This window comes from Aythya marila (genome assembly GCF_965140915.1).
Source record: "Aythya marila genome assembly, chromosome: 1".
Lineage (NCBI taxonomy): Eukaryota > Metazoa > Chordata > Aves > Anseriformes > Anatidae > Aythya > Aythya marila.
Window position 1 is genome coordinate 109918305 of NC_139042.1, and position 12282 is coordinate 109930586.

Here is a 12282-nt window from a genome sequence, read left to right on the forward strand (position 1 = left end):
CACAGGAACTGGGGTTTTCTTCCAGCGTAAGGTTAGAATGGGAATGCAAATAAAGGCACTGCCAGCCTCTTCCCTTGTTCCACCTCTGCTCATTTACATCACGTCATCTCTCTCTCTCCCCTCTCTTTCCCCCCTCTTAACTACCTTTTCTATTCCCTCTCCACACAGCATCTTTTCCTCCCTCACCCCCCACATCACGCAATTCAGGCTTGATTTCTCCATTTGTTATTTTATTGGCTTCTGCAGTAATCTTTTCATCTCTGCTATGGCCATGCTCCTCTGCTTCACAAGCTGCATACTCTGGAAACTCAGGTAACCCTTTAGGAACAGCACTGCTTCGAGACACCACCAAGATCACCCAATTCCCCCACCTGCAGAGGGATGGCAGAGCTGGTGGCTGTGCCACCCTCGCTGCCTGCAGCGCCTCCTCCCTCTGCCCTTTGTGCAGGTTTCCACGTTCGCTCCTGCTGCTCCTTAGCCCTGCTCCCTGCACGTGCCAGCTGCGTGAGTCCCTGCATGTGCCAGTCTCCTGCCCAGGAGAAGGCCAGCGAGCTGTGCCTGGATCACCCCCAGGAACTGACAAAGGCATCCTCAGAATTCACACCCAGGGGATTTCCTATGCCCAGCTCTTCCAAATTATTTATTTGCCTTTGCCTTCGGTTTCCATCTGAATCATGCCATTTGGTTTGAGGATACTTGCTTTTAAAATCTGGCAAGCGCTGAGCTGTGGTGGTGACTGGGGCCACATGCGATTTCCCAGCAGGTCCCCCTGGGAGCAGGAAATGCCGGGCCTGCCAAGCAGACATTGACAGACACCCTCCTTCGGCCCGCACTGAGCTTCTTTCCCAGCCTGGCGCCTATACCACGTGTATCCACACACGGCTCCTCTTTCTTTCAGGGTCAGCCCCAAGGGAAACAATCTTGTGTCTCTTTCCAGGATTTCTTTAATTGCATTCAGTGGGAAAAACAGAGAGAGGGACAGCTGGGAGCCAGGGAGAGGTAGCTGGGGCAGGAAGGTCCACTGGGTCCTCTCATCCTCACAGTCCTAGCTGGCCCCAGACGACACAAGCAGCACCTGCACTAGCTGCTGAGCTTCTGAACTCAACGTGGCCAAGCAAACCTGGTCAGATGGACCTGGTCAGCAGCCACGATGATGGCCCTGATGTTAAGTGTTAGGCATAGCTTTCTGATGCTGTTTGCCCCGTGTCCTTTGGGGCATGCTCTTGGCAATAGTACAAAGGAAAAGCAGCAGAAAGCATGCAAACAGCAGAAAGCCAACAGATCACTTCAGACCAAGCAGAAATAGAAAGCGTTGGAAACAGAGGAGGCAAGACTCTTCCCAAAGAAAGGGAGGGCAGCAGTGGAGCACAGAAGGAACACCTTTACCCTTGTCAAAAACCATGGACACTTTAGGAGGTCCCAGAGACACCAGCACCTCCTGGTATCAATCTCCAGTCAGGAACTTTCCCTAGGGCCTTGTTTACTGAAAACACCTTTTTTGGCCCAGTCTTCACAGCATTTTTTTCATGTGTGATCTTCCAAAGACCACATTCCACCAATTCCCACAGACAAAGCCTGTTTCCAAATGGGAAAATCTAAAAGAAGGAGATAGTGAACGCACTGTAATCAGGGCTGCAATTCCCTATGGACAAGTTAAAGAACTGATCTTTACAGACAATAAAGTAACTGATTCATAGCTTTCACGAACATCACAAATTTCTGTAAAACTTTTCCTGATCCTAAATATCCCTGATTTTAAAACTCTTTAGAGTCCAAAAGGAGTTTAAAACTCTAACGTGTTTTAAAGTGCTGGCACCCTGAAAGAGGGAAGAGAAGCAGGGAGGAGAGACACAGAGGAGAAGGGCAACCAGGAAAAGGAGGGCATCAAGAGCTATCAGCGTAGGCGTGAAAGAAGTTGGGAAAGAAAGAGGAGCTGGGTAAAGTAGGGATAAAGTAGAGTAAGCCTAGGGGAAAGGAATATCAGGGCCCATAGCATACATGTAGAGGCAGGATGGGTGCATGAGGAGGAACACAGTAAACCTTAACGAGTCAAAGCCGAGTAGATCTGGTCTAAGAAACAGGTAAACAGCTTATTCCTTGGTAGAAATGTTACTTATGTCAGAGTGATGTCACCACAAACACTTGAACTTGGAGATTCATAGGAATGGAGGAGACAGAAACTTGTTGGTTGCTGCTTTATAAAGCCCAACAAAGGCGTTGTGGATACACAGCTGTCTAGCTCCCACATCTACCAGTTATTAGCTACTGTGCTAAAAAGATGCTAAGTAGCACAGCCGATCGCCTCAGCAACCACTGCTCTCTTCCAGGAGTACCTCGATTGGTGCCAGCTGGGCACCTATGCTTAAAGAGAACTTGTTTACCATCCTCACTGTGGAAAAATCCCTTCTTTTAACCAGCACCACCAACAAGCTGGGAGCATCATCTTTAGCACTGCCCGCAGACCTCAGCTGGCAAGGCTGTGGGGTCAAGGGAGTATTGGTACCGAGCCCTTCTGTCAGTGAGGTGCCTCCATTTGAGGAGCGCCACCAGCGGGGCTTTTCCCCTTATATTCACGCTATGAGCTGACTGAAGGACCCCAGCGTTGCCACCAGAGACCTGAGCACAAGGCACCATCTGCCCCAAACCCACTTCCCCTCGGTGCTGTTAGGGGGCGGCCAGTGACGGAGCCGAGGGGCATGCACGGGCGGTCCCCAGATGTGGTCCCCAGATGTGGTCCCCACAGCTCCCTACAGTTGGTGAGGCAGCCCACGGGGACACGAGAACTTTATTTATTTATTTATTTATTTTAAATAAAGGAAAAATAAGGCGGGGGGGGGTCTGTTCCCTGAGGGAGGAGCGGGGTGGCGCGGTGCCCGCTGGGAGTTGTAGTCCCGCTCCGCTCCCCCGCCGCCCGCCGCCTTGGGCGGGGCACTCGGCTTCCCGGCACCCCCCGCGGCGGCCGGCGGCGGCGGCGGGAGAGCGGCGCCATGGGCTGGTGCCGGCGGCTGGGGCTGCTGGGCGGGCTGGGGCTGGCGGGCGGGCTGGGGCTCTGGGCGCGGCAGCAGCGCCGGGGGGCAGGGGCGGCACCCGAGGGGGCACCCGAGGGGCAGGGGGCCGAGAGCGGGGCCCTGGAGCTGCGGCTGGTGCAGGTGCTGTTCCGGCACGGCGCCCGCACCCCGCTGCGGCCCCTCCCGGGGGCGGCGCCGGTGAGCAAGGGGGGCTTGGGGTGGCCCCCATAGGGGGCTGTGGTGGCCCCGGGGCTCGTGGTGGCCCCGCTGAGGCGCTGTGTGCCCGGGCAGGTGGAGTGGCACCCCCGGCTGCTGGAGGTGCCCGCCCGCACCCGGCTGGACTACACCGTGACCGACCTGAGCGGGGGCCCGCGGCCGCCCTCGCCCTACGAGGAGAACTACAAGAAGACGACGTTCAAGGTGAGGGTTTCTGAGTGCTCCCCCTGTGTATTTCCACCGCCTTCCCCCAGGCTCGTTTATTTCCCCATTCCGACGCCGACCCTTCCTCTTTTTTGTACCTAGGGCGGCGCGATCGCGGGGCAGCTGACGACAGTGGGGATGCAGCAGATGTTTGCCCTGGGGGAGAGGCTGAGGAGGAGCTACGTGGAAGAAGCCAACTTTCTCTCACCGACCTTTAAGCCTGCTGAAGTCCTGTGAGTGTCTCGGTACCTTTCTGGACCTCGCCTTGCTTCCTCCCTCCTGGCAAGTACCCCTCCGCTAGGGAAGCTTCCTGACCGCGGACATCTCTCCCTCACATAGCAGACTGGGCCTTCATCTCCGGTCAGTCTGCAGAGCCCAGCGTGAGATCCCACTCATGACACAAAGCATCTGATTTCCCGGCAGTCCTGGGAGGGAAGCTAGGGATGGATTCATTGCACCGAGGTTTAGCCACTGACATTATGTGCTTTTGTGGTGACTGAAGAGGAACAGACATCTCTGGAGCGCAGTTGAACTCACTGTAGATGAAATAACTAAAGTTCAGTGAGATCAAGTGCACCCCCGCTGCTCACATCAGTAATGCTGGGAGTGTCTGGATTAGGATGAGATAAAATCACAGATAAGTGCCCGTTCATCATTTTCACTGTCTCTGAAGGGAAGTTAAATGGTAGTTCAGAGAGAGGTGTCTGTATTTAAGGTATCCATAGCAGGGCGAGATGAATCCCACCGCAGGTTTCCAAAGCCAGAGTGAAATCTGAACTCTCGGTTCCAGCAAGTCCACCCCAGCTGCAGCCCTGTCCACGCGAAGGAGAAAGTGCTACCTCACAGGCTGCTTTCTCTCTTTCAGCGTCCGTTCCACTAATATTTTCCGGAACCTGGAGTCCACACGGTGCCTGCTGGCTGGGCTGTACCAACAGCAGAAAGAAGGTTGGGGAGACTTCTGACCAGTACCTTTCCTTAATCAGTCTTCCCTAGATGCACACACCTCTCACATCCCGACTCTCTCTGGCTCCCGGTTGTTGCTTCTTCATCAGCTCTTTGCTCCTGGCCCTCTTCCTCGTGCTGTCCTGTGTGTTCTTTATCAACTTGTCACTTGCTCCCTCTCTTTGCGTAGCTTACTGCCGATGCTCAGCTTGGATCTGTTGCCATCAGTGCTGCAAGTTCAGACCTGCTGAGGAGGTTTGCGTTAACCGCACTTCAGAATCAAGAGGGCAGAGTGTCCAGGCCCAGTGTTCACAAGATGCACTGCCACATCTGAGAAAAGTTTCTTAGAGAAATCAGAGTATCTCGGCAATAGGAGTACCAGGATCCCTCACAAGTTTAGTGTGTGGAGTAACTTTCAGCTGTATGCAACAGTTGACAACTACTTGTATGTCCTAGAAATACACTCTGGGTTTTGAAGAACTCTGCTCCCTCAGGAATAGATACCAAAAGTGATGTTGCTAGAGATCCTTACACCTCGTGACACAGGAACTGATGTTTGGCACATGCAAACACTAGGAAAGAAATGAACACACAACTAGGAAGTGTTATAAGGTACACAGCAGACAGCCCTATGGAAATAAACGCGAAGTGAACAGAAACAGCAGAGTGGATTGTGCTGCAGGTGATAGCTCAGTGGGAATTGCTAGCTGACAACAGTAGGCTTGAGCAGAAAGACTGGGGGAGTGATTAAAGCGGTCTAAAGACATGCAGATGCACTAGTGATCACAGAAGCTTCCTTCTCGTTCCACAGGATCTGTTGTCATTGTCACTGATGATGCAAGCTCAGAAATCCTCTACCCCAATTACCACAACTGCCAGCGCCTGAAATGCTTGAGCAGGTAATTGCCAGCCGTGCCTCCCCGTATGATTTCACTGCTGTTTCATTTGAGCAGTAGTAATTTAAAACAGCACATTTTCTTTTCATTTCTCAATTTCTTCCCCTGCCACTTACTGTTTGTTGGGAATGGTTAGCCAGTTGTGTAAAACACTAGGTGAGCAGAGTCACATATCAAGCAGTAGCACCAGAAAGAAAGAAAAAAAACATTTTTTTCTTGAAAGAGTAATTTAATTTAGCGTACGACTAGCAAACACTCATTACTAGGTAATGTACAGCTATTCTGTGGCATTGCTGCAGGCCAGCATTAATGTCATCTGCATCCTTTACCATGCCTTTCATGTGTGAACACACTGGGCCTCCTTTTTAAATTCATCTTCTCGTCTGGGGATTATTATAACATTCCTGCCACGCTTATACCTTCAAGAAACAGGAATATACTTAGCCTTGACACCTTTAACAAAGACTATTGAAATAAAATTAAAAACATCCTCCACAAAAAGGACGCTCGTGTTTGTGGAATCAGCCACTCCATAAATGCTTATGCCAGGTTGGGCACCAGGTGGAAACCAGACAAGACAGACGTGTTGCAGTTTGGTTGGATGATACATTAGTGTCTTTTTGTCCAAAGTTATTTGAGGGTTATCGGAATTCCTTTGTAAAAGCTCATTACATAGTGCTCGACACTGCAGGCAACAGGTTGCTCTTGACAGCAGTGAGGTGACGGCCCACAGAAGCAGCTTGGGGAAGCCAAAGGATATTCAGATTTGCCCAAAGGAGAGTAAACTGCCAGCTCTTCTGCTCCCTCCCTCCATCCCCCTGACTGCACATTTTGCAACCAAGTCGAGGTGGATTTCTTGAGCTGCATTAAGCAGCACAGACCCAGCCTAAAGGTCTGCCTGTGCCAGAATCTTTTCGAATTTGATTTCAAAACAGAAACTAAAGCTGTTCCTAAACAAATGCTTTCTCTCACCTCTTCCCCAACAGACCAGAGTCAGACAAAAAAAACAAACATGCAAAATGCCTAACTCGAAGTATCTGGCTAGCATTGCTAGTCTCAGCTAAACACTTAAAAATAAAATTCAAATCAGTGTAGGAGGGCAGGTGGCTTCTAACCAAGTCAGGGATGAATTTAAGCTACCAGTACCTAGGTGTTTCCCTTTTCACACACCATACAGAAATCATCTCGAAGCTTCACAGCTCTTTCCTTCCATGAGGCAGTTAAAGGCTACGCCTTGGAGAGGTTGTTAACCAATACAGAGCCTTTGCTTGCAGGAACCTCCTCTCTGGAGATGTTACTATCTCATCTTAATTTTTGTTCCCCCACATCCATGAGAGCAGAGGCCAACCCACACCTCTGCCAGGGAGACTCCCAACATCAGGAATCCCTCAGTATCCAGCGGTGTTCCCACTCCTCCCTGTGAGACATCTCCACTGGACTGGGGGTTATTAAAAAAATGAGGGATAGGAAGTCTGATGTGTGAAAAGTTTTTGTTTCGTTTGTGTTTTTTCCTGATCCCCTGACAGGCAGAAGTTGAAGAATGCTCTGCTACAGCCAGGTATCTCCGATGACTTGAAAACAATTAAGGAGAAGATGGGTATTGATGGTGATAAGTCTGTGGACTTTTTTCTTCTCCTTGATAACCTTTATGCCGAGCAGGTGAGCTGAGGTGCATTGTCACGCTGTTACGGAAAGAAATACCCTTTTTTGCCCTGTCCCCGTGCATATGGAGAGAACAATGGAGGAGTCAATGCCGACTGATACCATTGGGTATCCCAGTATCTTTCTATTTAATTCAGAAAGTTTATAGAATTGGCACAGCCTTTTTAAAAAGGCAAGATACAGAGCCAGCCTTCTTCTAGGATGGTTGAAGACTTACCTCCTGCGTTTATGTTCTTACCTTGAAATCCAGTATCTCTTTCAGGTGTAACACAGTAGAGCTCAGAGGGTGGCTGGGCCTTGGTTACCACCATTACAGCGCTTGTAATGGCAAAGTGCTTTCCCTTTTTTTGGCAGTCGGCACCTAACAGGATCATCTTAATCCTGGTTCTGGCATGCCGGCCCTGAGCCAGATTGCCTCTGCTACTGGAAGGGAGCTGGGCATATTTGTACCTCCCCTTAATACCATTAGCTCCAGCAAAAACGTGTCATTGGGCTTGCTGGTGTAGCTGTCAGCTGAATAGCTCAAGGCCTGTTTTACTCACCTCACACAGCCTCAAGAAAAGATGTGGGTCCTTTTGGTATGTGGAGCGAGTCCGTGTGTTTAAAAACCATAAAAGAATTCCTGATACGCATACTGCAGTGCCTGCAGTGGTACAGCTGCTGTGACATGCACAGCCAGTGTCTGCGGGCTGTCATTGGTGTGGCTTCGGGCTTGGCTCAGACAGGGGCGAGCCCGTTGTTACATGACCTCCTCTCCTTGCAGGCGCACGGTTTGCCGAGCAGCCCTGTGCTGAAGAGCTTCCAGCAGACAGTTGAGTGCCGCTCCGTTGACTCGCTGCTTTTCTTTCTGGAAGACGGTTCAAGGTGACTGCCTGTACCCGTGCCTCCAGCCTGCGGGGTTGTCCTAGCATACTCGGGGTGGATGAGCTACGCTAGCTTACCGTGGCAGAGCTCAGAAGTCCTTCCCAGTCTGCCCCATTTCCCCACCAGAGGTAATTGCTCCCTCGTGAGGTCTGTGCCTCGGCCATCTCAGTGCAAGGCCTTGAGTCAGGAAGTCCACAGCGAGGAGGCCAAGATGTGGGCTCATGTCCCGTTTTGCTGGTAGCTGTGGAAGGAGTAATGCCCGAGGAACAGTACGAAGTCACTGGTAAGCAGCGAGTGCCTCAGTTGCCAAAGCTGTTCAAGTGAACCTGTGTCAGGCAAAAGCAGAAGAGCATGGGAGATGCTTCGAGCCTGAGTGCTGAGGCTGCACAAGCAAGGCTGTCCTTACAGGCACACAACTACAGTCTGAATGCCACCCAGGTATGTTTATCCCAGGCCTGGCACCTGCACAGCTGGGCTGAGAAGTGTTGATGCTAGTGGAAAAGGTGATGCCAGGCCCTGCACACGTGTAATGACTTGCAAAAGAATCTGCTGCTACATGCAGTTAATTACTTCACAGTAATTTGTAAAGGTGGCTGAGTTGCTAACCTAGCAGCAGCTTGCTTTCCAGATTTATTCGCAGCTGCCATAGTCACATGTGCTTCTCAGGTGGTGGCACAGGACTGCCCTTTCTGTTAGGACACTTGGCCTTAGCCTTTTCTTTAACTTGTGTTGGAGACCTCAGGTACTGAATGACTGATTTTCCCCTGGTCCCACAGCAGCCCAGAGAGCCACAGTCACAACCATACTCCATTTCCAGTTAGGAAGTTATTCATTAGTTTCTGTTATTCATTAGTGGGAGTTTCTTCACACCAGAAGTTGTCAAAAAGATCTCCTCTTTGTTTGATACAGAGATAAAAATACGTATTTTGTAAATGTAGGTGCTTTCTTCTTATTCCCACCCCAAGGATTCCAGGCACTTCGGTTGGCCACTCACAGTCAGCTACAGTCATCTTCCTTGGCTGAAATCCATGCTTCCAGGATCACAACTAGGTGAAGCAAAATGGGATAGAGAACATCAAGGAGTTTCTGGCCTTTCCTTTATGTGGACCACATCTTGTGAGACTGGCTTGTTAGCACTTCTCCCCTCCCAATCTGCAGTCGCGCTGGAATCTCAGTGGTGACTAAGCAACTGCTGAAATAAAAAGTAACCGTAGGAATCACATTTAATAGTTCTTAGCCACATTCAATACACATTAACAATTTGCGAGGGAAAAGCAGGTTTCCAGGCGTTCATTTGAAATTAAGTAATTCAAAGGTTAAAAAACTAGTAGATTTATTTCTGCTTCTTTTATAGAGAAGTTCTTCAGATGTGTGTTGGTGTCCTTTTCTATACCTTACAGAAGAACATTACAGAAGCAGCAGATTCCTCATCTCCAGCTGAAAAGGCCAGGTACAGGGCAGATCTCTCCCTCTAATCGTTGTAAATTCCAACTTGCTGCCAGTGTGAAAAGCTGGTTCAGAAAGATATTGAGTGCGTGAGTAAAGAGAATGAGTGTTCATCAACTAGGGAAAGCATGAGCAATACTGGCTATCCACAGAAACACAGCAAACCTTTTAGGATTTTTTTCTTTTTTTCTCCTCTTTTTTTTTTTTATCAGAAAGCTTATTCTCTATGCTTCTCATGACGTTACCCTTATTCCTCTCCTGGTGGCCCTGGGCACCTTTGATCACAAGTGGCCCTCTTACGCTGCGGATGTGACCCTGGAACTGTATCAGCACCGGCAGTCCAAAGAGTGGTTTGTTCGCGTGTCTTACCACGGGGAGGTAAGGTCCCACAGGAAGCCCATTGTACATGTCCTTAGCTTTTGTTTTCACACACATCTGTGTAAAGCTGTCAAACGAGACTTGTTTTGGTCATGCTATGGAGCCAGATAAAGTAAGACACCTACAGCTCATCCATAGTAGCCAAGGCATCTCTTCTGGTGAGCTGGCTCTAGATCCAATACGAATTTATGCACGGACGTGCCTTGGGTAGCATATTTCCCTGCTGAAGAATGCATCAGGATCAACAACAAAAAAGATCTGTGATTTTTGTCTCTTTGCCTTTGCAGGAGCAAGTGGTGAAAGGATGTAGAGCAGGTCTCTGCCCACTGGAAGAATTTCTAGAAGTACTTTCACAGTATTCAGTCAGTCCAGAGGAATACAATAACCTGTGCTCTCAAGTGGAAGAGAATCAGCAAAGTGACTCGTAAATAGTTCTTAAATTAAACGGTTTATTGTCACAATCTTTGACTGTTTTTCCTTATATTCTTGCTAGCCTTCCCTATTCTAAAGCTATTTCAGATGAGGGAACTTTTTCTGACCAGACACAGGGTGGCACAGTGTCACTTTTCACCGTTAGCAGCTAGAGGAAGGAAGCTGCATAACAGAATGGCTCGAGTTCACTTCTGAAATAGCCATCCAAAGGCACAGAGTCTGAAAACAGCCCTGTTTAAACTGCCCTGCTGCTTCAGGAGTACCAGAAAGCGACTGCTCCTCATATGCAGGGACTGTGGGATGAAGCCCAGCTCACTCTGTGCTACCAGACTTAAGAGCTTTGACGTGACAGTTCACAGAAGGTTCTGCAGTTTGCAGAAGCTGCTCTGCCTTTCCCTTCCCTTTGTCACATCGGAGATTTACTCCGCATACAGATGAACCTCCCAAATTGCATAGCGTTTAGCCACCCCATCTTTTCAAAGGCATTTTTGTGCACACAAAACCTCTCCAAAGGGACAGGAAGCCTCCAAAGCTCTTCCCTGCACTCCTGTAATTATGGAAATTCTGCTGTGAACATGCAAAACAACCACAGTGGGCTCAGTGCAGGAACATGCACTTGGGGTGAACTCTGCTTAAAGTGCTTTAAAAGAGAAAATCCAGGGAGCTGCTACTGTCTGCAGCTTTGGGCAGTGCTGCGTCTGTTTTGCACTTGGTGAAACAGGAATATTACCAACAGAGCCAACAGAAGTACTTCTAGCTGAGATGCCAACACTTTATACTATAAAACAATACTAAGGACCACGATGCTGCCAAAATCCTCACAGTAAATAAAACTTGGATCCTACTTGTGGGATTTATAAAGGCTAAAAATATGGGGGGGCCACTCATTAAAATGGTGCTGCAGTTTTTGTTCTGCACTACCCCTTCTCGCTTAGAGAAAACAGACTGCAGCGATGTTAAGCGCAAGTCGTTGATGGATATGTGACTGCAGGCAGTAGACTACCTTCTCCCTGCGAAGCGTGGGCTGGATTTACCTCTACTCTTTCATTAGACTGCCCCCACCACAATTACATGTTGACACTGTGCACAATGAACAGAATAATTTGAATACTAAATACATCACTGGAGGTCTCACTGAACTGCTATTAGAAACTGTCAAAAAAGCAAACAAAACATTGTTATTTTCCACCAAGTTCTTTATGCAGCCTAAAAACATAATGCCATTATAGAAAAATCAATGGCCTTGCTTAAGAACAGCGTGTTCTGCTCTAGTCAAGCTCTCTCTTTTGCATGGTATAAAGTATTTGGAGAGCCGTGATGCAGACATGAGGTATACAATTGGAAGTTATTTGCAAGGTGTGGATGGCTTGGGAACGGGGATATGGGGGAACATCACCAGAGGCTTCAGCTGTATCAGTAGGAAGCAGGAATTCACATCCCTTCTGAAACAAGAGCCACAAGCACACCCCAGCAACACCGAACAGCAAACAGGCTAGAAACTCAGGATCTTGAACTGAGCAGCACAAGCCCAAACAAGATTATGAGAGGGCACTGCATTCACCCCATTAAAATAATCTAATCGCTCTAGGCAGAATAACGTACATTTTGGTACCAACAGAAGATCTCAGAAAAACAGGCCAGCTTCTTGGCAGTGGCTAGGAAGAAGCCTTCTCTGTGAACAGGTTCCTTCATAGTTGCCTCATAGCTGCTTCTGCACCCACCTCGGCCTTGGTGTGAAACTGCTCAGACCACGCATTGGTCTAAGCCTGCTGAGCAGCCCCCAGTATGAAGGAGCCGCGTTTCTGACCAAGCAGGCCCAAGTAATGATTTTGGAAGTGGGATTGGTGGGACAATGGAAGAGTCCAAAGACCACAGGACACAGTTAAGGGTCAAGTGCCAAACTGCAAGTACAGAAGAGCTAAGGCATTTCTGAAAACATGGAATTAAACATATATATATATAATTATCAAGAGTTAGAGTTATAATGATAACATATATATTACGATCAAGAAATCCATAATTTCCTAAGGAACCAATGCATCTCTATGGAACAGGCCTACTTCCCTCAGAGTAGTGCTGAACTGAGCTAACATGTTCAGCCTTGGGTTCCCTTATAAACCTGAAGTAACCCAAGTTAGTTGGCCTCCCTGGCTACTTTAATCCAATGCAGTTACCTCAGGTCAGTCAACTCAAACCAAAGGCCTTTCTTCATTTTGCACTGCAAACTTATCCTC

The 12282-nt window shown here is 48.8% G+C and overlaps 1 protein-coding gene across 2 annotated transcripts; it reads left to right on the forward strand.

Annotated features, from left to right (window-relative positions):
• Positions 1-3306: 3306 nt before the first annotated feature.
• ACP6 (acid phosphatase 6, lysophosphatidic) lies at positions 3307-10069 on the forward strand. 2 transcript variants are annotated; one of them, XM_082775816.1, is made up of 9 exons: positions 3307-3428; positions 3531-3661; positions 4294-4373; positions 5182-5269; positions 6793-6925; positions 7692-7792; positions 9147-9242; positions 9451-9616; positions 9904-10069. In XM_082775816.1, the coding sequence occupies exons 2-9, from the start codon at positions 3567-3569 to the stop codon at positions 10042-10044; spliced, it is 900 nt and encodes a 299-aa protein (XP_082631942.1). In that variant the 5' UTR covers positions 3307-3428; positions 3531-3566; the 3' UTR covers positions 10045-10069. The 2 variants fall into 2 exon arrangements, with proteins under 2 accessions (XP_082631942.1, XP_082631943.1); XM_082775817.1 differs by lacking the exons at positions 3307-3428; positions 4294-4373 and having other exon boundaries at positions 3529-3661.
• Positions 10070-12282: the final 2213 nt, after the last annotated feature.